This window comes from Embiotoca jacksoni, unplaced genomic scaffold, assembly GCF_022577435.1.
Source record: "Embiotoca jacksoni isolate LCO1_2020_lvr unplaced genomic scaffold, fEmbJac1.0.p SCAF_7, whole genome shotgun sequence".
Classification (NCBI taxonomy): domain Eukaryota; kingdom Metazoa; phylum Chordata; class Actinopteri; family Embiotocidae; genus Embiotoca; species Embiotoca jacksoni.
The window spans coordinates 18,001,615-18,027,820 of record NW_027185425.1 but is presented as its reverse complement, the minus strand read 5'-3'; the positions used below and the strand labels follow the sequence as shown (position 1 = coordinate 18,027,820).

Here is a 26,206-nt window from a genome sequence, read left to right as displayed (position 1 = left end):
TATTAAACACTTATTATACACCGACCCACAGTTAGTGTACTCCCTGCAGTATTATATACGTTGCCACATTCACACTTTGGAGAAGCAGGCAGTTGTACAAGTGAGCTACTGCTCCGGAGGGGACGACAGACAGCTCCTTCTGTAGGAGAACGGTGTCGACATCGCTCTCCTCAAAGGCACCAGACTCCTCTGACAAAAACAATCATTTTACCTCGCAGAACACAGGCGGGGCTGATCTCCCACTCACTTAATCAGTTAGGTTGTTTGTGTTGTTGGGTGACTTTGGTGTCAAATCTGATCCAAACAAACATGGTAAAACACCTCTGCATGACTTTGGTGTTAGTTTGGATCTAAGTTAAAGTTAAATCACCACCGAAGTCACACAATAACACAACAACTCCCGTCTTCTGTGAGGTCAAAATATAGATTTTTTTTTTTTCAAAGGAGTCTGGTGGCTTTGAAGAGAACAGTGTGACAGAGCGGTTCCTGTCTGACAGCAAAGTAAAGCTGTGAAATAGTCACAGTACTCACTGACATCACTATAGTTTCTCTTTTGCTGGGAAAGTACCGACCCTGAAAGGAGCTGAAAAGAGTTCTAGGAACTGCAACGATCCTGAATTCCTGCAGTGTGGACACAAATAAAAGGTGTACATTCAGTTCTTATAACTACATGAACTAGTTCCCCCAGTCTGAAAGATCCTCATATTCATAATCATTATCTGCTCTGAGGAACTCAAAAGATGAAAAGTCTGTCACGAGTATGATACTGTGATTCAATCTGGGGCAGTTTTACAGTTTAACATGTGTCTGTATGTGTTACATAAACTTGGGTAAGACTACAAACATCAGAGGCCCAAGTCATGAATTGGATAGTACTTATAGATCTATTTATAAAGTGTTGATGAAAAGCTCTCTGGACATCATTTCTGTGTTTATTTCAACTCAACACCAGATTACTTCACCTCCTACTCCCCCCCCCCCCCCTCCCCCCCCCAAAAAAAAAAAAAAAACCTCTTTTCAGAGGGAGCACATCTGGACATAAATGGTATTTCCTGGTTTTCAGTTAGGTTTCATTTTTAACAAACTCATAAATGCCAGAAACAGAAACTTAATCAAGCAGTTGCATCGGATCTTGAGTGCATCACGGTAAGATTATCCAGCTTAAACTATTTTATTAAGCTATGACTGAACATTTAGAGTAAATACTTCTGAATATGTATTTCTTCTTGCTATTATGAATTAATAATGAATCCCGTTTGGAACATTTTGGCATTGTTCTTTTGTTGTTGTTTTTTTTTAGATGGGTGCGATTTACAACCTGCTTGAGAAGAGCAGACTGGAGAAATACTACAACACATTTCTCCAGTTCGGTGTGAAAGACGAAAGAGACTTTAATGATCTGACAGATGAAGATATAACCAACATTGGTGAGAAATTTGAAAGTGGCTTCACTTTCTGTTTTGTGCAAGAGTATCTTACTGTAGAAAACATGGCAGACCTCCGTAAAACGCACCTCTGTTGAGAGGAACTATAAGAGGAGCTCAGCAGCGGACGTTCTTGTTTTTTACCGTGAAGTCGCGCGCAGCCAATTAAACTTGTTTTCGTTAGAAATCATATTTAAAAGTTAATCGACTCTTTCAACGGTCCATATTAGAAATGAGAAAATAATAACACGGAGGGCCATTATTGTTTATCAGGCTCGTTTAAAATGAAGTACCTCTGTAAAGCGGCTGCAGCAGAAGGGGGCGGAGTCAAACATCTGCCGGACAGGTTCTACCTGCCTTCAGTCTGAACAGGAAATCACAGAAACACGCATACCGTTAGATTTAATCTGAAATGTTATTTGACTGAGATATCCGTTTGCATACAGTCTCCATTTGTTTTTTATTATGACAGGGTAGTCTATTAAAACGCAGTACAGGTTATGTATGTGTATGGTTCAACCTCCAGCTTACGTGAATTCTCTTGCAAATATGTTGTCCTCTGTATAAAAATCAGCTGAGCAGACTGGTTCTCCTCAAACCATTTAATAAATTGAAAACATCAATGAATAGTCATTCATGAAGAGGAAAGTAATACAAGACAACAGCTTTCGCTAGTGATATAAACAGAAGACTATGTTGTTTTTCAGAATTTTCACATCCCATTTATCAGAAGTTTTTATGTAGTTAAATACTTTAATTAATTAGACAAATACATCCAAAATCTCATCAATTAAACAAAAGTTTATTTCGAACATTATACTATTGAGCCAACATCTAAACCAATCAGGTGAGAGCCAGATGTTTCCCGTCATGCTCTGAGGCCATGCAGTTGGTGGAAAGCATTGCACTCTGACATATTAGGCTCGTGTGCCTAATATGTCAGATATACTGTCAGGGGTTCACATCTGTACAGACGTTATTTGGAGAGCCCTCACATCACACTTACCAAAGTGCAAAAAGCTAACTCAATGAAAATAGCTATATATTTTCTATCTCCAAGTTTGCAACTAGTTGAGATTTTTAAAATGACACAAAGAAGACGAATTTCGGCTGCGGAGTTCATGCGGTTTCCTTTAGACGTCAGAGGTTCCTCATGTGGAGGTCTGCCACTTAGTCTGTAAATTATTTAAAGGCCCGTGGTTTTGTTATATGCACTTGTGGACCACTTTGAAAAAGATGGCACAAAACTAAACAGCAATCTCCTGGAATAAAAAACATGAACATTTAGACAATCACATTGGACAACCTCTTATGTGAAAGTGGCATTTTTTTAGCAAAACGTTTTTGAGAAGAGAGAGGAAGTGTTGGTGTTGAAATGCTAGTTAAGACACACCTTAAGAAGTAGGGTTACCTAATGTACCATCCACTGAGAAAGGTATTTGCATAGAGCAGTAAAGTACATGTTAGTATAAACATAATAGATTTTAGTATCGGGACAAAAATCTTTGTTATCTTGTGAATTATTTCTCTAATTGTCTTCCAAATTTATAAAGCTTTGTAGAATTACGATGAGGTCCATAAATGTGGTCCAAATGTTTGTATTAAGAACTTATTCTGTATTCAAAGTAATTTCAATAATTTGTTTGACACTAGTATAGATATGTTATCACTGGTCTGAATACAAAAGGCACATCTTGAGTCATATTTCTGCACTGTTAACTTATCAGAGTTGAATATATGAGCTGCTTGTTTCCAGTTAAATATTTTAAATTGAGATGAACTTTTGTTTCCAAACAGGATTATCTCAGGTGGAGAAGAATCGTTTTGATGCCATGAAAAAAACTATCGGCAGATTCAGAGCTCCAGCAACACCAGCAGCAACATCTGTGCAGAAGTCACTGGGATCGTTCTCTCTGATGTACACATACCCCAAATGTCCAGAACAGAAATGCATCACAGGTAGGAAATTTGTATAATTTGTATCCTGTTTTTTTTATATAAAGTTTATTTCAGAGTTTAAAGTTTCCTGTTGCAGATGATTTCTAAGACAGAAAGTGCTTTGAGACCCACTGCCATAAACATCTCAGATTGACTGTAATGAAAGGGACCAGTCTGGGGTCAGGTGGAGACGGTGGGAAAGGTTGAATGATGGCTGGTGAATGATGATCAAAAAATGTAAAAGTAATCCTGAATGGCTTCAAATACTACTGCCAAATATTTAAATAATGTATGTTTAACCAATGAGCGTTAGGACTGTACGTGTATTAACAGTTATTATGGCTCTTACTACTGGCACAACCCGGTATCACAGCAAAGCGTGAAATGGACACGCCCGTCCACAACAACAAAATGTGACATAGCCACACTTTGCGCTGTCTAGGTGTGAAAGTTTCATGTTTTCCTATAGTGGACTGAAATGAAACCTACTGCAGGATTAGAGCCATGTGATTTACAGGAAATTTAAATTTAAAATGGCTGGGGTTACGAAATAAGCACATGGTTGGGGTTTGGAAACAAAAAACAACTCAAGACAAACATTGTCACTTCCTGGAATCAAATCTCATCACACTGCCAAAAAATGTTGTTTGTTCCCTCTGTTGCGGGACCTTGGTCACATGATCCTGCACCACATGACATTTCCGTGTGTGTAGGTTTCACACTTACAAAACATGTAACTTTCAGCTCAAAACGTGGCTATCTCATGTTTTTCTGCAGTACACAAGCGTGTCTGTTTAACGCTTTGCTGTGATACTGGATTGGTTGAAATGTGGCCATTAAAATCAGATTTATTGTCTGAATAGTCTCATCAATGTGTTTAATCAGTGGGGCAACATTAAAACATATGTTTCCTTTAGTCAGCGTTAATGTTCCTTTACATAACATTGGAAGAAAAAAAATATAATCTCTGTATTACAACAGTAAACATTGTTGGTTGGTTGTTTTCAAATTGCAGATATGGATACACAAAACACAGTTGAAGATCTGATGTTGAGGATCTGTTACCTTGAAAACATCGATTCCTCCAGAAGCGTCTGTCTCTACACAGCAGATGGAATGCCTTTGACAGATGATCCCTTCTTCAACACATGTAAGCTCATTCAGTGTTGGGTTTTAAATCAAATAGAGGGCATTCAGCAGGAGAGTGAAGGATTATTAACCCTTCATAGAAAAAAATCATTAAAAAGTGTAAAATGGGAAGGGAAGAAATAACCTTATTGATTAAATATTCCAAGTTACGTTGCTTGATTAACATCAGCACCTGAGTTACACACGTTTTTGTGACCAGTAGTATGGCGAGGCCAGTTTATTTGTATAGCACATTATACCAACAAGGCAATTCAAAGTGCATCAAAACATAAGGCAAAAGAAAAGGACATTTAAAAACAATTAAGCGCACATCTTCAATTTCACAATGGACTTGAGCCGAGAGAGAATAACCGAACTTTGTGTCAAACTTGGAAAATAGAGAATACAGACGCTTGAAATGCTTCATAGAGCCTACCGCCTGGTGGCTGGTTTTGAGCAGCATTGGTGTTTGAAGAGGGGCAAAACGTCACTGTCCAAAACCAGAAAAGGCCCCTCAGGTCAGGAGCACAACCAGTTGGGTTTTCTTTTACATCTTGTCAGAAAAATTACTCAGAGGCTGGATTCAAAATTAAACATATCGGACATTTATTCTTGCAAGAAGGAGCAAATACATGTACACTCAAAGAAAGATGCTCAGCATTGCTCGAAGTCCTTCCTGCGTAGTTCAGCTTATATACAGTGTGACAAACAGTTGACAGTCACTCCCATTTCCTCTGTATATCTGATTTTGTAGATAGTATGAGTGAGGTCGTAGGTCACAAGATAAAGGTACAGAGACGCTGTAACTGAGACTATAGAACCATGTTGTGCAACGGATAAATGAGTACATCTTGTCTGAGACAATAAGAACATGTTGTGCCAACATAGACCAACATTTGACAAGTATGATGAGTTCATTATTTTTCCATCACATCTGTAGGGTTGTGCGCTGTGAATTTGTCCCCCAGGGTCAGACTGTCAACATCGATTCAACTGGGATGTTATGAGGCACTTGAGGGGAAAATATTCATCACTCCCCACCTAACTGATTTTTTTCTGTTCCCCAAAAATGCTGACATAAATGTGTGTAACTCAGGGGATGTTGTTGATCAAGCAACCTAACTTATGCAGGTTCCCCCTGCTTTGTGCACATCCTGGTCCTGCACTCCATTTGTGCACAACCTGAGCAGTCTCTGAATATTTGCACTGCCCCACCTATTATATGAGTCTAGACAGACGAGGATGTAAACTGCATACAACCACGAGGCATTAACTGTAGTTTTTATTTTCTTCTGTGTGCAGGGTCTTTACAAGACAGACACATTAAAAGTGGAGATGTGATCTACGCTATATTCACACCAAAGCAGAACTTGATAACAACTCCAAATTCAACCCGACCGATTACTGAAACCAATGGAACAGATACAGTGAGATGCCATGTCATGCTCAAGGTGAGTTTGGTTTGGGTTTGGTGAGTATAGCAGCCTCGGATTATATGGCCATTGTTTGTAAATGTTTCTTTTTTATTTTAAAGAATAATTTTGAATCAAACAAACAGGAATCAAGACGGCTGCGGCAGATAAGCAGGACATGCTGATGTTTAACTTTTTTTTGTGTGCCCCATAATTAAAATCTCACACAGGGGGACTTCGAGGTGACAGTGAACTTGGCACTTGACACAATAGCTAATTTGAAGAACAAGCTTGCAGCTGAAAGTGGAATCCCTGCTCATGTCCTCCACTATAAGTAAGGATATACAGTATTGTAATTCATTGACAACAGGGCTTCAACACATGTTTTAAAGTAACAGTGATGTCTGATTATTCACACAATGTTGTGATTGTTTTTTCTTATCAACCATATTTTCAGAGGTGAAACTGGCTCTGGCATCACGTTGGATAGTTGTGGAATCACAGAGGGGTCAACACTGCACTTCTCATTGTCCTCATTCTCTGAAGAGGCCCAAACCGACGATGGATTCTTCATTAATGATGTTGTTCCCTCAGTCCAACAAACCCCCAAAGGAATCAGTGTCTTGCTGTCATCTCTCTATGTCATTGTAAGCATTATGTCATATACAGTACTTATTCATGTGAACATTTTTAATTTCTTTGAACTACTATTATCTCTTCACTTTCTGTATTTTGGCAAAAAAAAACAACAACATTTTTTTAATCTTTATTTGTGACATAGAACACAGGCAATGCAAACATAAAAACGTATAAGTATACTAATGAAAATCTACATGACAGTGGATCAATGTGTCCGACACTCATCAGAATCTTTTAATTACAACAGAGTTGTGGTATTTACATTTTTTGCATTAAAGGAGCTTTCAAGTGTTTTTTAAGCCCCCCATGTCAGTCCGTCCAGGATTTCGCAGGTTTTTTAAAATACTATTACTACATATATAAAATACTATATAATAACATATTTAGTGATGGATTTTCTCAAAATTGCAATGAAATTTGTAGAGTTTTAAGTGAGTTTTTTGCATAAAATTGCGAGAATTCCAAAAAATTGCAAATATGTAATCAATTCCCATGGTAATAATCATAATGCACATCACATAAATATTTTAGTTTAATCTTTTATTTAATCTTGAATTGATTTGAAGTTACAAAAAAACTCATTATAGTGACGTAGCTTTACAAACAGGCAGTTTGTGACTGTAATATAGAAAACAACGACTACATCAGCTGTCAAAATAAGAGCAGTAAATGCTGTTTAGTTCATGTTAATTCAGCACCTAGGCCTACAGTATGCACAAAAACAAAGTGCAGTCTCTTACAACTTGACATGTGTATAAAAGCATTTAATTTGATCATAAATATTGATCACGATAATGTGAAGACCACATTTTCGCAAACCCTGTCACTTCCAGATTTTCCCCTCGTTCCGGTTTCCTCTGATGCAGAGTTTGTTTTGTTGCTGGAAGGAGAGGAGAACCGTGATAATTGTAAATGAGGATTTTATAAGTTAATTAAGAGAGTTTTGTTCGAAAAGACTTACTTTATGTTGTAATACTTTCAGCACAGCTTCTGCTGATGACCTTTTTTGCGCGGGAATTAAAATAAAATGCAAGTTCACACAAATATTGCAGAGATTGCTTGAATTTGCATTAATTACTGCGACGGTGATTTTCTGGAGGGACTGCTATGTATTAAAAATAACTATGTTACTACTATACTTTTTTTTGTTTGTTCTAGAAATCCAGATGTGCAGTGGATTCGAATTTGATTGGCTTCATAAGAAAACTAAGCGGCTGTAACCCTCTGGCCCAAAGTTTGTATCAGTTACTCTGTAAGAATGAAACCGTATCCAGGGCTCAAAAGGTAAACGCTACAAAAGAGAGTTGGGTGTAATATTATTTTCATTACCTATCGTTCATTTAACCGATGACCTTGACAGGACGTAATTTTTCTGTTTGTTTTTTTCTTTTCTCTGAATATAGATTGCTGCAGTTGAGGGCTTGTACACTCTTTTCAGAGAGCTTTTGCCTGATCTGGGAACAAGACAAGGGGAGAAGATAATTGAAGACCTTGACGTCTTTGAGTATTCAACACACTGCTGGGCCTATCTCATGTCAGAAGCAAAGGTATATCCAAATTAGTTCAACAAAGTTTCCTCTGTTTCAGTCAGCAAAGCTTTCAAGTTATTGAGCATTGACGAGCTGACCTTTTTTCTCAATGGCATCCCAAAGGTGCTCTATGGGATTTAATTCAGGGCTCTGGGAAGCCCTGAATTGTTTTGGATCATTATCCTGCTGATGGACCGACTTCTGTCGCAGGAATCATTTTTACAGATTTATTTAACTTTGCATCCAAAATTCATTTTTTTGTGTTCTTGATTTAATCAATAGATGAGTTCATCAACAAAAAACCTCAGAATTTGTCTGTCCTACTTTCATGATTTAGAGCAACTTTCGTGCGGTCCGGCTGGTTTTCTCCATTCAAACTTTTACTTTCAGATCCATGTAGTCATCTGAAAATAACACATCTCTAAAAGATGCCTCTTTCTGTGCATGTTCTTTGGCTCATTAAATCCTATCTGTCTTACAAATGGTTTCTGTCGTATCATTCTTCAAGTGTTTTGTAAATTTGGGAATTCTCGTTAATCTCTAAATCTATCCTGTTTCTCACCAGTTCTTCAGTCGGCTGCTGGTCTTTCTCGCTCTGCCTGTGTACTCTCTACTCTTTCCCCTCCATTTTACCAACTTGAGACTTTTCAACAGACTTTTCAGATGAGATCAACTGCCTTTCTTCCCTTTCCCATTTTTTCACCTGCTCTTAACAAACTAGTTTCAAGGTAATTTAGAGTGCACTCAATTACTCAATTAAATTCACACATACGCCTCTGGCAGAGTAACAGGTGTAGTTCATCACATGAATGATGGTGATTGTTAAATGTGTTCTTTCATGGATTAAAGACCAGTTCATCTATCATTTTCTGAAATATTCTTATAAACCTCATGAAAGGTTTCTGATAGTTTGAATATCCAGAGCCATTGTAGTTGTAGTTGCCTAACAATACTTTCAATATCAACCAGATGAGATTGGATTATTCATGTAATAGTTATGTACTGACAAGTGACCTCCTTCCAAAGGTCATTTGGTTTAGTTGTTATCGTAGATGCTGTCTTCCCGTAGAACTCTTATACTGCCAGCCCGTTACATGACCTGCTTTTCTAAGTGTATTTCTTCTCTTTTTTTGGAATTACATTGATCACAAATGTCTATAATATAAAAGTCTATAATATAAAAATGTACCTTTATCTTTATCATCTATATGTTTTATACATTGTTGCAAAATCAGAAGCAGTTTACCTTGATGTGAATTATGATTACCGTCAGTTACAAACATGTTTCAGAGAAGTGACAGACTTCATTTGCTTGTATTATTTTCATAGAAAGAGACATCAGAACATGAGAACTATGCACCATATTTCCTGAGGAATGAAGAAGGAAGACGTTTCTGTGAACCTGTCACTTTACCTGGAATACCAGGAGCCCTGGAAAGAGCAGTTGTGCTGCAGAAAATCAAAGGTACGTTTTGTTTATTATATTACCTGCTAACATGTATACATGCAAACAATGTAAATACCTGACTGTGGGTTTTGAATTTTTGATCATGTATTAATGCAATGACTCATAATGGCGACTTTGTAACTCATCTAATTGCTGCGGTAACATAAACAAAGTCCAGCAAGCTATGTGACCCAAATGTTTGCATATCATTCATTTTCCAAAGTTTCCATTTCCAAAGTCTATCACATCTTGATTGATGTACAGTGGTACCTGAATGTTTGTGAACCCTTCAGAATTTTGGTTTCTGCTTAAATATGAACTAAAACAGCTTGGAGGGATCTATGATGGTTGACAACACGTGTAGGCTAACAATGGTCTGGAATTTGCTCCATTTGTACAACAATCAGTCTGACTGTGAGTCCAAACTCTTTTGAAATGTGTTTTTTTTTTTTTTTGCCTTTTCCAGCTTGATGAGCATCAACACGTCATTTTCTGAGGTCCTCAGAAATCTAATCTCTTCGGGCCATCGTAGACTTCCACAAAGATGTTGTGAAGCTGAGACATTGATAAATCCCTGTGCTCTGAATAAAATGGAGTGCCCACCTGATTATCATTACATTGACTGACTTTAGTTTCAACTTCAAATTAACTGCTAACCCAAGAGGTGCACATACTTTTTTCCACTCGTCGTCGTTGTTCTACTCATATCTGAGTATTCATGACCTTTTAGATGAAGTTTCTCCATTCATAGCAGTTTTGAGCTTTGATGTAGCAGCTATAAATTGATTTCTTTGTGAGAGTTGTAATTCCATCTGTCCAGCGGAGTTTCTGTCTTCCTCTGCTTCTTTTCCCTTCCACTTTACCAAACATAATCAGCTTTTCCAGATTGTCTCCTTCACGCCTGGCAATGTGACCAAAATATTGCACTTTTTGTTTTGCAACTACTGTGAAGAGATCCTTTTTTTTCTCCAATTTCAAGCAGGACACTCTCATTGGTCCTTTTGGCTGTCCAAGGCATGCACAGAAGCTTTCTCCAACACCACCTCTCAAATGCTTCAATTTTTCTCCGATCTGCAGCATTGATAGCCCAAGTTTCGCATGCGTATGTTGTAATCGGGAAAATCAAAGTGGAGACCAGTCTGATCTTTGTTCTTTTGCTGATTCTTCTGTCATTCCATATCTTGTTTGTAGCAGACATTGATGATTTTGCCATTGCAAGTCTGCGTTTTATCTCAGGGGAACAACCACCTTGGTTCGATATCATTGACCCAAGGTCATTGAAATGGTCTATTACTTCAATTGCGTCGTTTCCTGCATGAATGGATGGGTTCTCTTCACCTTGGTTGACAATCATCACCTTCGTCTTGCTTACATTTAAAAAGAGGCCAAACTTTTCACTCTCTACTCTTACTCTTCCAATCAGATTCTCTAGTTCATTTGCACTGCCTGCTAATAGAGTAGTGTCATCATATCGCAAGTTGTTAATTGTTCTGCCTCCGACTGATATTCCACTATCATAGTTTTCAAGGGCTAGTCGCATGATGTATTCTGCGTAGGCATTAAACAGATGAGGAGACAGTATACATTCTTGTCGTACCCCTTGTCCGATGTTAAACCAATCAGTGTCACCGCATGCAGTTCTCACTGTTGATTCTGATGGTCATAGAGTGTCCTCAGCAGCATGTTTTGGGAAGCCCATTGATACTAAGGTAGTCCAAAGTTTTTGGTGTTGGACAGTATCAAAGGCTCTCCATTTCTTTTTCCAGAATGTGCCGTTTGCTAGGATCTGTCATGCTTCTTACATCCCATGTGCCAATGCGCCTGCAACTTCTTCGGTTCATTTTGTCTTTCCGTTGGGCCCTTCCATCGGCCTCTGCAGCGTCATTACAGGACCTTTTCAGAAGAACTTGATTTTTGACCCTTACTTTCCCCTCTGGGTCCAGAGGTATCACCTTGGTTTGCCGGGCTATTGACCACCCCACTATTAGTAGTTGTCTTCATCATTAAAGTTGTCTTGGGGAAAAAATAGTGAAGTGGATTCCCATTACCTTCTTCACCAGCAGTAGTCCTCTAACTTGACCAGTGTTGCCAGCCGTTGTCACCTGAATTGTGATCATTCGCCTGCCAATGTCCCTCATTCTGTTGTTGGCTGAAGCTCTTCCACCAAAAAGAGAACGCATCAATCCTGCCTGCCCATTGACGGTCACCTTGTGACAAGAGTCTACCTTTGGATAGCATTTCCTTTATCCGGGTGGTGACTGAACCCACTCAGAAATCTGAGTTGGTCGGGCTTTTTGCCACCACCCGGGTAACTGGCAGTACTAAATCACCTACGGCATTTATGCCTGGTGTCGCACCACAGTAGCAGCAAGAACCTTGAAATCTCCAGGCCAAGGAACTCACTGGCCAGACTACTTCCCACTCACAGATCTGTAATATTAGATCTCTTCCTATTTTTGTCTCATTTGATTAATTTGGTTCCTTTTAGGAATTGTAAAAAAATCTGTAGATGTTTTAGGTCATATTTATACAAAAATAAAAAAGATTCCAAAGGGGTCACAAACTTTCAAGCACTACTGTTCTTTTTCTACAGTCGCAGTGCAGAAAGGTTTCATGAGGAACAGTTGAAAGCTAATATTGACCACTTAGAAACCACAGTTATGTTTGAAAAAAAACTCTGCTTATTTGTGAAGAACTTTTCATAAATAAGGCCAATTCTTTTTTTCTTTGTAATTTCTCAAAAAAGCGATTATGTGTTATTAGTAGTGTTATTTTAACTGTTTCTGATGAATAGATGGAGGGAAGATTCCAAACTGCACTGAAGAGGTTTTGCGAGAAACGTCATTCAAGAGAGCCACTGACATTGAGAAAATTTTGCTCAGTGTCATTCCTTCAATCACAACCTATCATCTCTGGATTTCTCATGACAGTGTGACTGGTCAGAAGTATGTATTAATATGTTACATGTTCATTAAATGTAAAATAACACATTTTCGTATAAACCTTTGTAATACATTATCCTTTCTATGTAGTCCACACACAGAATTTTATGTTTACATCTCTGGCCGACTGTATGCAACAATGTTTTATGAATAGAATATTTTTTTTGTTTTTCATTCAACACATTTAATTGAGATTTATTTGCAATAATCAAATAAGCAACATAAATATTTGGCCCAGCACAAAAAGTAACCTGTTCGATAATTCCTGTTATTAAATTCCAGCTTTAACATAAACAGTGGGAGGAGTTTTGGAAGCATGGCGGAGGAATTGAAAGCATTTCCTCAACTCAGCGTGACTCCACCGCTGCTTTTGAAGGATCTAGGATCTCAAGACGCATGTCTTGTTTTCTTGACGAAAGGTATGACTTTAATAGCAAGTCTGGAATGTATATAGAGAAACCTGGGTTGGTAAAACATGTACTGGAATACCAAAATTTAATAATAAACACAACACTGAGTAGCTGATTTTAGGGGCAATGATATTTCAATGTCAAAATTATTGAATTGAATTTTTATGCTTACACTAGAAATGGGCAGGTTTTTTTTAGGCCTTTACAATTTGCTTCTAATTCCTTCATTCACACACACACACACACACACACACACAGACACACACATACACACACACACACACACACACACACACACACACACACACACACACACACACACACACACACACACACACCAGTGGAAGAGAGCTAACATGCAAGCCCCCCCCCACCCACACACACACACACACACACACACACACACACACACACACACACACACACACACACACACACACACACATACACACATCTCCCGAGTTTCAGTGTCTTCCATTGTAATATTTCTGCTATGTTCCCTGTTGCTAATGAATGTATAATGTTGTTGCTGTTTTGTTTTTTTAAACCAATACTTTTCATCTTTTACAGACAACCTTGGTGTTTATCTGCAAAAAAATAAGGCAGAACCTGCAATGATTGATGTGCATGATTGTCTGTCTGGCAAAAACAAACAAGTGGATGTGAACATATTGGCAGCTTCGTGAGTACTGATTCATAATTTATTTAATTGTTTTTAGAGTATTTAAACACATTATTGAGATAAGATCAAGATGTATTGATCAAAAAAAATTGTTTCCACATTAATACTGTATATTACTGGTACCTCCTGTATTAAATTGGCACCTATGTTCAAAAGTAAACATATCATTAGGCAACAATTTGCATTATGGTCCATGGTATAAATATTAAAAGTTACTGGAGTGTGCCAACTCATATAATCTCATAATATAATCACATTTATGATATCTTACTTATCCATCCATCTTAAAAAATATATATAATTTCCCTCTTTTCATGCAGAACTGGTGATCACAGGGATGACCACTCCTTTGTCACAACCAGGACTCCAAAGGAGGCTATTTTGGTAATTTTCTCTCTCTCTTTCTCTTCACTGCTTCAGTTACTTTAAAGGAGTTTGTAGGTGTATAATATGCATAGTTCTGTCAACAACTGCACTCGTTTTACATTCTGTTACAAACCTGTTTCCAAAAAAGTTGGGATGCTGTAAAATGTAAATAAAAACAAAATGCAATGATTTGCTAATCATGTAAACCCATATTTAATTGCCCCAATTTTTCAAATGGGAGACAGGTCAGGACTGCAGGCAGGCCAGTTCAGCACCTGGACTCTCCAACTAAAGAGCCATGCTGTTGTAATATGTGCAGAATACGGTTTGGTATTGTTTTGCTGAGCAAGGCCTTCCCTGAAAGAGACGTTGTCTTGATGGCAACACATGTTGCTTCAAAACCTGTATATGTCATGCAGCATTCATGGTTCCTTCCCAGATCTGCAAGCTACCCATACCATGTGCACGAATGCATCCCTGTACCACCACATATGCTGGCTTTTTAACTGTGTACTGAAAAAAAAGCTGGATGATCCCTCTCCTCTTTAGCCTGGAGGACACGGCATCCCTGATTTCCAAAAAGAATCTCAAATTTTGATTCGTTGATTAGTTTTCCACTTCACCTCAGTCCATCTTAAATGAGCTCGGGACCAGAGAAGGTGGTGCTGTTTCTGGATCATGTTTATATTTGGTTTCTTTGCATGGTAGAATTTTAACCTGCATTTGTGGAAGAAGCGACGAACTGTGTTCACAGACAAAAGTTTCCAGGACTGTTTCTTAGCCCAAACAATGATTTCCCCTTTAGATTTGTGTCTGTTTTTAATGCAGTGCTGCGTGTGGACCCGAAGATCACCACCATCCAATATTGGTTTTCAGTCTTGTCCCTTGCGTACAGAGATTTCTCCAGATTTTCAGAATCTTTTAATGATATTATGAACCGTAGATGATTAAATGCCTACATTCCTTGCAGTTTTATGTTGAGGAATATTATTGTTAAATTGTTTCATTATCTTCCCACACAGTCTTCCACAGTGTTGTGAACCTCTCACCATCTTCACTGCCTCTCTGAAATGCTTTTTTTAGATGCAATAATTTCACTGATTTGTTGCCAATTAACCTAATTAGTTGTGAAATGTTCCACCAGGTGTTTTTTTTTTTAGCCTTACACAACTTTTCCAGTCTTTTATTGACCGTGTGTTGCTGCCATCAAATTCAAAATAAGCATATATTTATCATAAAACAATAACATTTCTTCGTTTCAACATTTCACACTAAAGTTACCTTTAGTCTATTTTCAACTAAATAAGGGTTTATTTTATTTCAAATCATTGCATTCTGTTTTTGTTTACATTTTACACAGTGTCCCAACTTCTTTGGAAACAGGGTTGTACATAAAAGGTGGGAATAGCAATATTTTTGAATTTATTTGCAGCATGACTAAACAAAACCAAACAAAAAACAGCCTTGTGATTAATCAGAAGTATTTTTGAATTTTATTCAGATTTGTGATCTCACACCAGAGTTCAGTTACTGTATGTCTAAGATTGCATTTTAGTGTTTGAACTGGTTAAAGTATATTTAGGTTTATTTAAGTTGTGTGAACAGCAACATCTATTAACATTTGTCATTTTCATCTGTTTGATTTTATCAGACAAAATCTTTAGAAATTACATTAGCAATAGTTTGCCTTCAATCTCACAGAAAGACTTCACGTCTGTAGGATTGATGGGACGATGTCTGGGCCTAAAATGGCACTAAGAAATTACAGTGTGTCGTCCCAAGGCTCTTTATTAGTGCCCCTCTCATTGTTATTATACAACACTGTGCACAAGGTTTAGGCACTCGAAGCAAAAGGAGAATGTTTTTATTTCTATATAATCTCGCCCATGTTGGTGCATTATGTTACAAATTAACAAAGAAGTGCTCAGTCAATTTCAATATGAAGTATGTGCTTGAAGTTGAGTTTCAGTTTTGGGTGAAGAAAAAGAAATACAGCTCAATCATCTCCTACACTTTTATTTCATCAGATGCTGATTGACTCAAGCTCATCAATGGCTGAGAATTGCTATGGAAGTGTGGACATACAGAAAATCCATGCTGTAAAAGAGCTGTTTGATAACTTTGCAACGCGGACCATGGCTTATGATTTCCACCATGTCATTGGCCTTGTGAAGTTTGACACTATGGTGAAAATGATTCACACATTTACAGAAACACTTGAAAAGTTCAAGGTAAGTACACGTTAAGTTGATGAAAGCGCTTTGTTCAGTCTTTTACTTTACATTAATTTACATTAGTCTTAAATTTCCATTGAAGTTGAGGACATGTTCTTTCCTTCTGCATGGCATGTAGCAGGGGCTGTTATACAATAAATTATACAATAAATACATGATGCATTAGATACAGCTGTTTTCTTTTCTAGGAACATGTGCGCACTCTCGAGGCATCTGGACGCACCAGGCTGTATGATGCGCTACAGCACGGAAAGCTTGAGCTGGAAAAAGTAAAGAGCAAGTTTCCCGAATGCAGACTTCGCATTCTGTGTCTCACAGATGGAAATGATGTTGGGTAAATTTCTTCTACAATGCTAGTTCGCTATAATGCCTACTTGAATATAATCAGTCAATCATCAGCTTTGTGATTCATAAATATACACTTCATGCTTCGTGTGTGTGTGTGTGTGTGTGTGTGTGTGTGTGTGTGTGTGTGTGTGTGTGTGTGTGTGTGTGTGTGTGTGTGTGTGTGTGTGTGTGTGTGTGTGTGACATGGAACCCTCAGTTATCTAAATTAGAAAAACATGACAGAAGCTACAATATGTTAATCAAGTTTCTCACCACTTCTTACATCTTCTTATGATTTTACTTTTGACAACAATGTGAATATTTGTTCGTAGATCCGTCAACAAGCCAGCTGATGTTGCCGCTAACCTGATCAAATCTAACATCATAGTAGACTCGATTCTTCTCGGAGATGTGCAGAATAACATTCTGCATGGAATCAGCATTGCAACAGGTAGAGTTTGTCTTGAAACTTTCAAGTTTACAAAACATGAGCAAACATTATTGATGCTTATCAATAAAACTTCATACCAATCTATGCTGATTTGATGTTATAAATAGATAGATAGATAGATAGATAGATAGATAGATAGATAGATAGATAGATAGATAGATAGATAGATAGATAGATAGATAGATAGATAGATAGATAGATAGATAATGAATGCGAGATCCAAATCAAGACGCTGTGGTAAATTAGAGTGATACAGCATTTTAATCAGGTCTAAAATCACACCTACATGAAGACAGTCAAGAGTCGATCACCTCCAGAGGATTATACAACAAGTAGTTCCGACCCAGCGATCTGATTGGTCAGCTGAACATTTGGAACGTGTTCAGATCATTATGACATCACACCCTGCTCATCACTAGAAATATCCCTCCGCCTCTTCAACGGGAATATATGATTGGAATTGGATTTCATATAATATGCAGTATATTGTTGTTTTTACTTGTTAGAGGTCTATTAAATGTGACCTGTTTGGTGAAATTGGGTCTCTTTTGGTCCTTTTTTGTCGCTCCGAGCACCCGTAGAGTAACACCACGGACAGTCGAGTACTTTAAATCCTAGCAGCGGCTAGTTTGATCGGTTTAGTTTTAACACACGACAAAAATACATGAGTCCATCGATATCTTTTTTCAGCAGATATCTTTATTACAATGAGATTGAGCGAGTTAAGCAGTTTAGTGTTTCTACGTGTTGTAGTTATTTAGCAATAAAACGGACTAGATCTCGTCTCTGTTGCTACGTCGTTAACAAGGGCCGGCCTACTTCCTGGAGTAGTAAACATTGCATATGTTACATAAGAGTCTACTGATGCGACTGATTGTTTTCTAGTTGTTAGTCACACCCCATGTATTGCCATGGAAACAGAGATCGCATTAACAAAAAGTTTTGTATTTTAAGAGCGAATCGCCCCACAATATGAATACACTTTGATTACATGATGTATTTAGTCAGTAACTTGTTGTATAATTGCAATATTACACTCGAGGGTGAGCTTTAACATGATTATTGGCACGACAGTGATGCGGTCGGGACCGAGGCACTTCATGTTAAAATACGCCCTCTCGTGTAATATTACTTAAGTGACACATATGTCAAAGATATTAGCTCCATAAAGGAAGCACAGGAACTCAGTACATTGGCGAAACAAGAGGGCTAGAATGACAAAAAAGATTTGGCAGAGGGGAGATAGAAAGGGATCTGTCATTAGGGACAGTTTGTGGTTAGCTGATTAATAATACATTTTTCTTTAAGGCGGCTGCTGTTTCAAACCAAAGTCAAGCAAAGATGGTCTGAAACTTTTTGAGATAGAGACCGTTCTTTCTTTGGAGATCAGGAAACCCAAAAACAAAGCTGACCCGTCCGCCATCACGGAAGTTAGTAGATTCATTTTTCTTCATAATCAGGCCTGAAGTGCTGAATTAGGATACAGACTGTAAATCAATTTTAAACAGAAATGACCTTTGGACATTGAAACACTCTGTCTTTATTATTTTACAGAGTCTTTTGACAGGATACTTTGCTACTCATGGCTATGATACATCTCCAGAAGCTATCTTACCAGCCCAGATACACAACAAGGTGACAGTGACACAGAGGTAAGTGACAGAATAAGCTTCCTTCATTGATAGTTAGAATATACTTGGTCACCACATAGGTTTTAGGTACAAAGGCCAAGCAGAGAAGATGTGTGTAATATCTCCATCTAAAGAGATGACAGTTTCTGTACTCAGCTTTGCCTTTTTTCCAAGAAAGAAATGGAAAAAGTTGTCTGATAGTTGAAGAAAACTGGCAGATTTTGTAGGTCATCAGGCACGTAGCTGTGGTCATACTGCAGAATCCAGGTGCAGAAGTTTGCCTTTCATAAAGTTGGATGCTTAAATTGAATATTTTGCTTTATTTTGGGAAACTCAAATTGAATAAGCGTGAACGAATAAGGAAGCTACTGTCGCATCCATATGTTTGTTTGTTTGTTTGTTTGTTTGTTTGTTTGTTTGTTTGTTTTTGTTTGTTTGTTTGTGTATGGATTACAGAAGGGAAAAAAAACAGCCCGTTTCCCATGAAACTTTGTTTGAAAGTTGAAGGACAAGGAAGAGCCCACAAAAGTGTGCAGTGTGACAATAACATAAAAAGCCAATAATAGTCTAAATCAGTGGTAACTGTGGGTTAAAACAGGGCTGAGAACAGAAGGACGACTAAAATCAACCTATTAATAAATTAGATGAAAAAAAAATAAGTGCCAGTGAGACACTGTGTAACAAGTAAACAGTTTACTTCAACATCGTAGCTCACCAACACTTAATCTGTCTGTAAAGCAGCTAACACACACGCTCAGCTCAAACACCTGTTGTATTTTTGCAGCATTAGATGCAAAGCATACAGAATTCAAATCATGGCTGTACAATTAAACTTAAGTAAATTGTAGTATTATAGCATCTTCAAAAGAAAACATCTACAAACATCCATAATTCCAGGCTTGTTTTTTCCTGCTGTTATTAGGATAAATGTACAGTTCACTTGGCAGTCTATCATCTAAATATTTGTAATTGTTACACAACAAACTAGTGCTCTGAAAAAGAAGATTCAGGAGGCCAAAGATGGGTGTTTCATGGCGAAGGACAAACGTATCATGGAGGAGCTGAGGAGCCTTCACTGTGAGCCACATCCCTTCTTCACCATCCTACCATCGGAGTCCGACTTCAGTAAGTGGAGTATTTATTTGCAAAACCTTTTCTCTAACATAATTTTGTTGTTGTTGTTTCAATTATATTTCTATTATTACAAAACAATTGTTCATAACAATTAGTGTGACAAAGATTGTTGATGTACTGCAACACATTGTATAGACAGGTTTGTCTTTACAAATAATAAAGGCTGTGTGAAGCCAAAAGGTAGAAGATATGGAATACTGCCATGATGATGCAGCACTTATATTTCCAGCATTTAGACACAGAAACTGAGTAACTAGAAACTAGTAACTTAATGGAAAACAATAAAAGTAGGTCCATTTGTAAAATGACTAACTTGCACAGGTGGGTCCTTCTGAGACAAGTGCTGCAGGGGTTAATGAAAAAGGGCTCGTGGTCTTTAGATTTACTGGATATATATTGCGTACTGCTTTGCACTTTGTCAAGGCAACTGTTTCTTTGCTCACAACATAGACCATTACATTTTTATTTAAATATATTTTCAATAAATTCAAGGTAATGTGTGCAGGCTACAGTATTTAATGTCACTTGAATCAGTACTGGATTAAGACCAAGTTTATAATGCCAGGAGTAAACTTCTGTTTTCATTTTTATACATTTCAGCCTTCTGGAAGATTCTCATGGAGGGTCCTCCTGACACGCCGTATGAGAAAGGAGTCTTTGAGCTGTTCTGCCAGTTTGGGACCGACTATCCAGTGAAGCCTCCAACTGTTCGCTTTATCACACCTGTATCCTGCCAGATATTGGGCCTCTTCAATGAAGCATATAAAAGCAGAGGTTTAATCTTGACTGGTTAATATCCAGGGGATTGGTCTGTCTTTTTTTTTCTTCTTTTTTTACCAAATGTTTGTAATTAAGCATCAAATTAACTTTTGCTCAAGACAATTTGTTCACAGATGGCAAATAGTGATCCACCTTTTGAGCACCAGTATGAGTACTACGTAGATGTGGGTTTACGTTTGCAAATGATCATATTCTGTTTTTATTTACATTTTGCAGAGCGTCCCAACTTTTTTGGAAACGGGGCTGTAAGTCCAAAGTGGTTGTTCTTGTTCTTGGACCAGGTTCTGATGTACTGTGTTCATTTTTTACACCCCAACTTCTTCCATTGCTTTAAAAATTTAAATGTAGAATTTTCATAGACTTCTTATTAATTTTATAGGAACAAGTTTAAGATATAGAACTAATAAAAACTTTGAGTGAGGCCCCTTCAAAGTGATTCAATCATAGTGTTTTTCAAAAGTAGGCAACTGCTATTTCTCAAACAAAGTAACATAACATGGCAAAACTGGAAGTAATGTGTGTGATTTAATGTTAAAGTCCTTTTCTTAACATGAGTGAAGATATACCACTGCAACATTAACAGCGTGGGGCGCATCTGCCACAACATATTTGACCGGAACTACAACGCCCAAATCACCATGAGAGAGATCTTCGATGCTGTGTTCGGACTGCTGATGACCCCTGAGCCTCAAGATCCATTGGATAGGTATGATTACAAATCTTGCACATTTTACCCCTGCACCAATGTTTTAGTCATTAAGAGCCCTATTTTTCATCCACCTGGTGTGCCTATGGCCAAACTGCACTGAGCACTGTGATACACACAAACGCAGGCGAAACTCTGGTGGTGAAGTAGGAGGAACAGATAAATAGGTTTGTCACAGCTGACTTCCATCATGGCCAATCAAATCAACTCCGCTCATCTCCTCTAAGACCTCTATGACACAGCGGACTTTCTTATTAATGAAACAGGACCTTACCGAGGTAAGGTGTAACCCTACCGAGTGAGTGTTTTGTTACTTGATCAAAACCTGCACCTGATCTACGCATGCTTGTGAGCACGTGTACGTCTGGGCTGTTTTACGCACCTGAAACTTGAGCAGGGAGCGCACATCAAATTTTGTGACAAATTATTGGAAACAGAAAGAAGCAGCAGGGAGCCAGATCCGGAGAGTGGTGGGGAGCGACGATTGTGTTGCTGGGGCCAAGAAACATCTGTGTTTTCAAAGTCTGCGAGCGACCAAATTGTCATGCTGGAGAACTCATGTGCCATCGCGTTTCTGTAGAACTCATTGTTGACAGTCTGACAGAATTCGTGCCCAAATTCAGGGTGCACATTCCCACAAAGAAAACCCACCTGGTTACGAGAATGACCTGATGCACATTTTTCGGTTTTGGACAGTGATGGTCCGCCCTCAGAAACCATGAATGTCACTCTAAACACTTCTCCAGACTCATTGCTTCATTGCCGAAGGCTTCCTGAATTCTTTTAAGGGACTCCGTTGCCGGTACATCATTTGACGTGTGCCTTTGGGTGATGTCCTCTGAGAGATCGCCGTGCGCACGGACCAATGCGTAGATAACCGTTTCCCACTCCGTGGTCTTGCGCAGCTGGCTAGATTACTAAACCAGATGAGCAGGTGAAAGGCTTTTTAATTGTTACCCTTCTGTGTAATTTCGTTGCCCTTCATTTAGTCCCTTTTATATTTTGTGGCTGAGATTGGCTATGACCAACTGCCTGATTCACATCCAGTTCAATAGACAACAGTCAGCTAAATATTTTTACATGATCAACTGAATCAGAAGGTTGCATTAAAAAAAATATTGTTTTGATTGTTTATGTAAGCAGGATTAAATACGTAGAACACCCACCAGACCTGTCTGAGGGTTTTGGATAAGTCTGTTCATGCGCATTCTTGCGCACTGAAGCCACGAATATGAGCCCTCTGCTGGTTGAGCTGGACTTGGAACTTGTCTGAGCTGACGGAGACACAGGCACAAGTTCACCTCAAGATTGACACCATATTTGCAGTGCATCGGCACATCTTCAGTGACATCCAATGTTCTGCCCATCTCGGCGCAGCTGGGTTCGCCTTAATCTACATAAATTGCAAATCTGTGCAAGCGCGGAAAAGAGCCTCATTTGCTGCACCAAAATACCAATACCCCTGGATTTGCGCTTAGTTTGCGTTGAACAAAAATTGGGCCCTTCGGCGGATCCCTGATCAGTGTTTTCATCTTATATTTTCAAGTGAATTTTTGTTGTTGAACAACTACTACACTTTGTCTCAGTCTGACAAGCAAGTCAGACAAACAATCCATGATGTAAGTAGACAGTTTAAATTGTGGTAAGCATGATGACGCATTTGAGTTTAATGTGTGTCTGTTTATGTTGAAGCATTCTGGCTGAGGAATACCTAACCAACCATGAGACGTATAACCAAGAGGCCAAAAAACATACTGAAAAAACTGCTGGAGAATCACTGGATGAAAAGGAGAAGGTAACTGAACCTCAGTAGTAAAGAGAAAACAGCTGTAACCTGACAAAACACGTGTAATTATAGTGAAGGGATGCTACAGCGTTTTATTGAAGAAAAGAACAGTATTGAATCTGTTCATCAAATCTTTTGTTAAATAATTTGAAAATAATAAAAAAAATTATCAAAATAATCTTTTGTTAAATCAAATTATATTTGCATCTTTTATTATTTAGAAGCTATTAAAGTTAGAAATAACTGAAACTTTAGGTCTTAAGTTTGATCATAGACACACAACACATTGCAGAAACACAGCAAATACAATAAGACAACCAAACAACACATGACAAAATTAAATTACACACTTGTAATAATGTAGTGAAAATAATATGTAATCACAGCCAGATTCAGATTCTCCAAAGTTGCCATTGTTTCACTTCATCTTAGATTTGCACACTGTTAATGTAATATGTTAACCAGCCTCATGAAGGTTGTCATCTGGAATGGTTTTCATCAGTTGTGTTGTGCTGGTGTAGTGTTGGTGAACAGCAAGCAGCCCTATTCAATAACAGCAATAATTCATATTATGGCATGAACTAGTCAACTAAATTAAAAGAAACAGAAGTCCATCTTTACTTTATGTTATGAAGGTAAATCCATCCAGAACATTTTAAAAACTTTGAAAGTTTCTTCACCATTGTGATGAAACTCTCTCATGAGAATATGATGCAGCGTTACCAGCCTCAGAAATCTGCAATTAACGTCATCTTTACGGTGGTCCTGAGAGCTGAAAGCATCGCAACTCAAGAAAACACGTGCAAATAGTCAAAACATGAGCAAATGAATAACAATTCATCAAAGTGTGGAAAAGTTAAGGAAAGAAAGGAAGGAAAGCCTTTAAATGAACGTGAAAAAGTGTCCAAACTTATGACTGGTACTGCTGTACATGTGTAAATATTTTCCATGTTTAGAGTAGCATGACATGTTAATACTTATTATTTACCTGTGATTTGACAGAAACTGGTGGAGCCTGTGGAACAGTTTATTCCCCCACATCTCATCTGTCCTCTCACCAAGAAGTTATTTACTGATCCTGTGAAAACAAACACTGGAGCAGTGTACGAGCGGAAGGCCATTGAAAAACACCTCACAAGGTAACTTTATTATTATTGTATTCATTATTGTTGAGGTATCATCACAGTTGTGTTAAGTTACAGTTTGTGTGCATACAAGTTATTTTTTAAGCCTTCACTCACTCGTGCATCATTTTTTAAACCTTCTTTGGAAGTGTTTTAAAAAGATATTTAATTTAAACTCTAAAATAACTACATATAGAAAAAACGTGTGAATGCGGAAATACTCTTTACTATACAGGGGCCGCCTTGGGATGTCTAGTGAATTTTTTATATCCTAGCAACGGCTAGTTTGACCGGTATGTTTTAACATGACACGGTGCTAAAATCTTAAAAATACATCGGTAAGAGTCCATCGATATTTTCTTTCAGCAGATATCTTCATTACAACCAGACTGAGCGAGTTAAGCAGTTTAGTGTTTCTATGTGCTGTATTTATTCAGTCTGAGAAACGATCTCTATAAAGTAATAAAACGGACGACATCTCGTCTCTGTTGCTCGGGTTGTTGCTAAGGGCCGGACTACTTCCTGCAGTAGTAAATATTGCAAACATTACACGAGTCTACTGATGCGACTGATTGTTTTCTAGTTGTTAGTCATACCCATGTGTTGCCATGCAAACGGAGATCACACCAACAACAAGTTTTGATTTACATTTAAATATGGATTTACATGATTTACAAATCATTGCATTTAGTTTTTATTTACATTTTACACAGTCACAACTTTTTTGAATTGGGGTTGTATTTTGTTTGGTCTACTATAAGTTTGCACACGTTGAGCCTACAACGATGAGTTACACGTTATTTTCAACATGTTTTGTTGAAACTGTCCTGATATGGAGAAACTCTGAAACTTCTGTGATCTTAATAAAGAAAGCCACCAAAGTTCCTGTAAACGATCCCCATGAATACTTTCAGTGACTGAAAACTCTCTTACAGGTTCAGATTTGATCCATTCCAGACAAAGGTTCCTCTCAGAAGAACTGATCTTAAGGCAGATCAGAAGATGAAGGAAATGGCGACGGAATACCGTTCAAGTCAAATTCAGGAAACCTGGGTGTAAACATTGGATCTTCCATGTTTTACTACGTACATCAGTTCTGCATACTTTCATACAGTATGTCACTCAGTTATTGAATTTAATGATTACTACACTTTATGTAATCACAGCCGCATGTTTCTGCATCTTTTACTCATTTTACTATGATTACACTTTGAGTTAACATACATATTTGATATACATTTTAAATCTAGAATTTCTTGTCGCATGTTTCTATTTTATCTAAATGAATCACTAATTTGACAAACTTTCTGAACTTGTAGGCACTAAATAAAAGGACGAACATAATCAAATCAAATAAACCTTAAAACTTTAAAACACAAGTAAATGTATGTTGTTGTTTTTTTTATCTTTAACAGCTCTATTTTGATTTCTAAATATAAATTGGTGTTTAATTAAAGTGCAAAATATGTTTAGCTTGAGACCAGGGGGGATGGTATCATTTTTCTTTGGAATAACTTTTTTTGTGCCTATCATGAATTTGGCACCGATGATATAAATCTGGGAGGGAAAACAGGAAACTTCTTTGTATTGTTATTATTTGCTAATTGATTCTTACTGGAATATTAAAAAAAATGCTAATAAAATTGCTTGAATATAAATAAAAGCTGAAAAAGTTCTCTGGTTGTTCCAATTTTTGCTTGTTTTACTTCGGGGAATTTTTCCATAATGGCTAAAGTTCAAGTGGAGGTCTGTTGTAAAGAGGTGCCCAGTTTTTCTAACTCATTTGATGAGATGATGATTTCATATATGAGCCATGTACTGGCTTTATTCTCCCGTAGTCGTAGTCGTAGGCTTTAGAAGAAAATTAATCATGTCGTCTGATAACATGACATTTGTATTCAGCCTGTACGGACAGACAGACGGATTATGAAGACGGTGGAGACGTTTGACATCACACAGCTGTTACCCAACTGAGTGATGTGTTTTGCTGCATCCATCCGCCATGTATAGCTGCTTTATCCTGTAGAGGGGGTGAAGGCAGGGTACTGACTGGACAGTCCATCACAGGGCCAACACATAAACACAGACAACCACTCATGCTCACATTCACACCTAT

The 26,206-nt window shown here is 37.8% G+C and overlaps 1 protein-coding gene across 1 annotated transcript; it reads left to right on the top strand.

The window, feature by feature from the left end:
* The first annotated feature begins 1,080 nt into the window (after nucleotides 1-1,080).
* On the top strand, nucleotides 1,081-25,765 carry LOC138214953 (uncharacterized). Its single transcript, XM_069176814.1, has 25 exons — nucleotides 1,081-1,146; nucleotides 1,301-1,427; nucleotides 3,222-3,383; nucleotides 4,378-4,512; nucleotides 5,793-5,941; nucleotides 6,133-6,236; nucleotides 6,360-6,549; nucleotides 7,700-7,825; nucleotides 7,945-8,088; nucleotides 9,400-9,535; nucleotides 12,312-12,462; nucleotides 12,742-12,878; nucleotides 13,440-13,551; nucleotides 13,872-13,935; nucleotides 15,945-16,148; nucleotides 16,340-16,485; nucleotides 16,811-16,929; nucleotides 18,238-18,359; nucleotides 18,484-18,581; nucleotides 19,549-19,685; nucleotides 20,295-20,419; nucleotides 21,035-21,180; nucleotides 22,873-22,975; nucleotides 23,969-24,105; nucleotides 25,026-25,765. Exons 2-25 carry the CDS (start codon nucleotides 1,301-1,303, stop codon nucleotides 25,147-25,149), a joined length of 3,198 nt encoding a protein of 1,065 aa, XP_069032915.1. The 5' UTR covers nucleotides 1,081-1,146; the 3' UTR covers nucleotides 25,150-25,765.
* The last annotated feature ends 441 nt before the right edge of the window (nucleotides 25,766-26,206 follow it).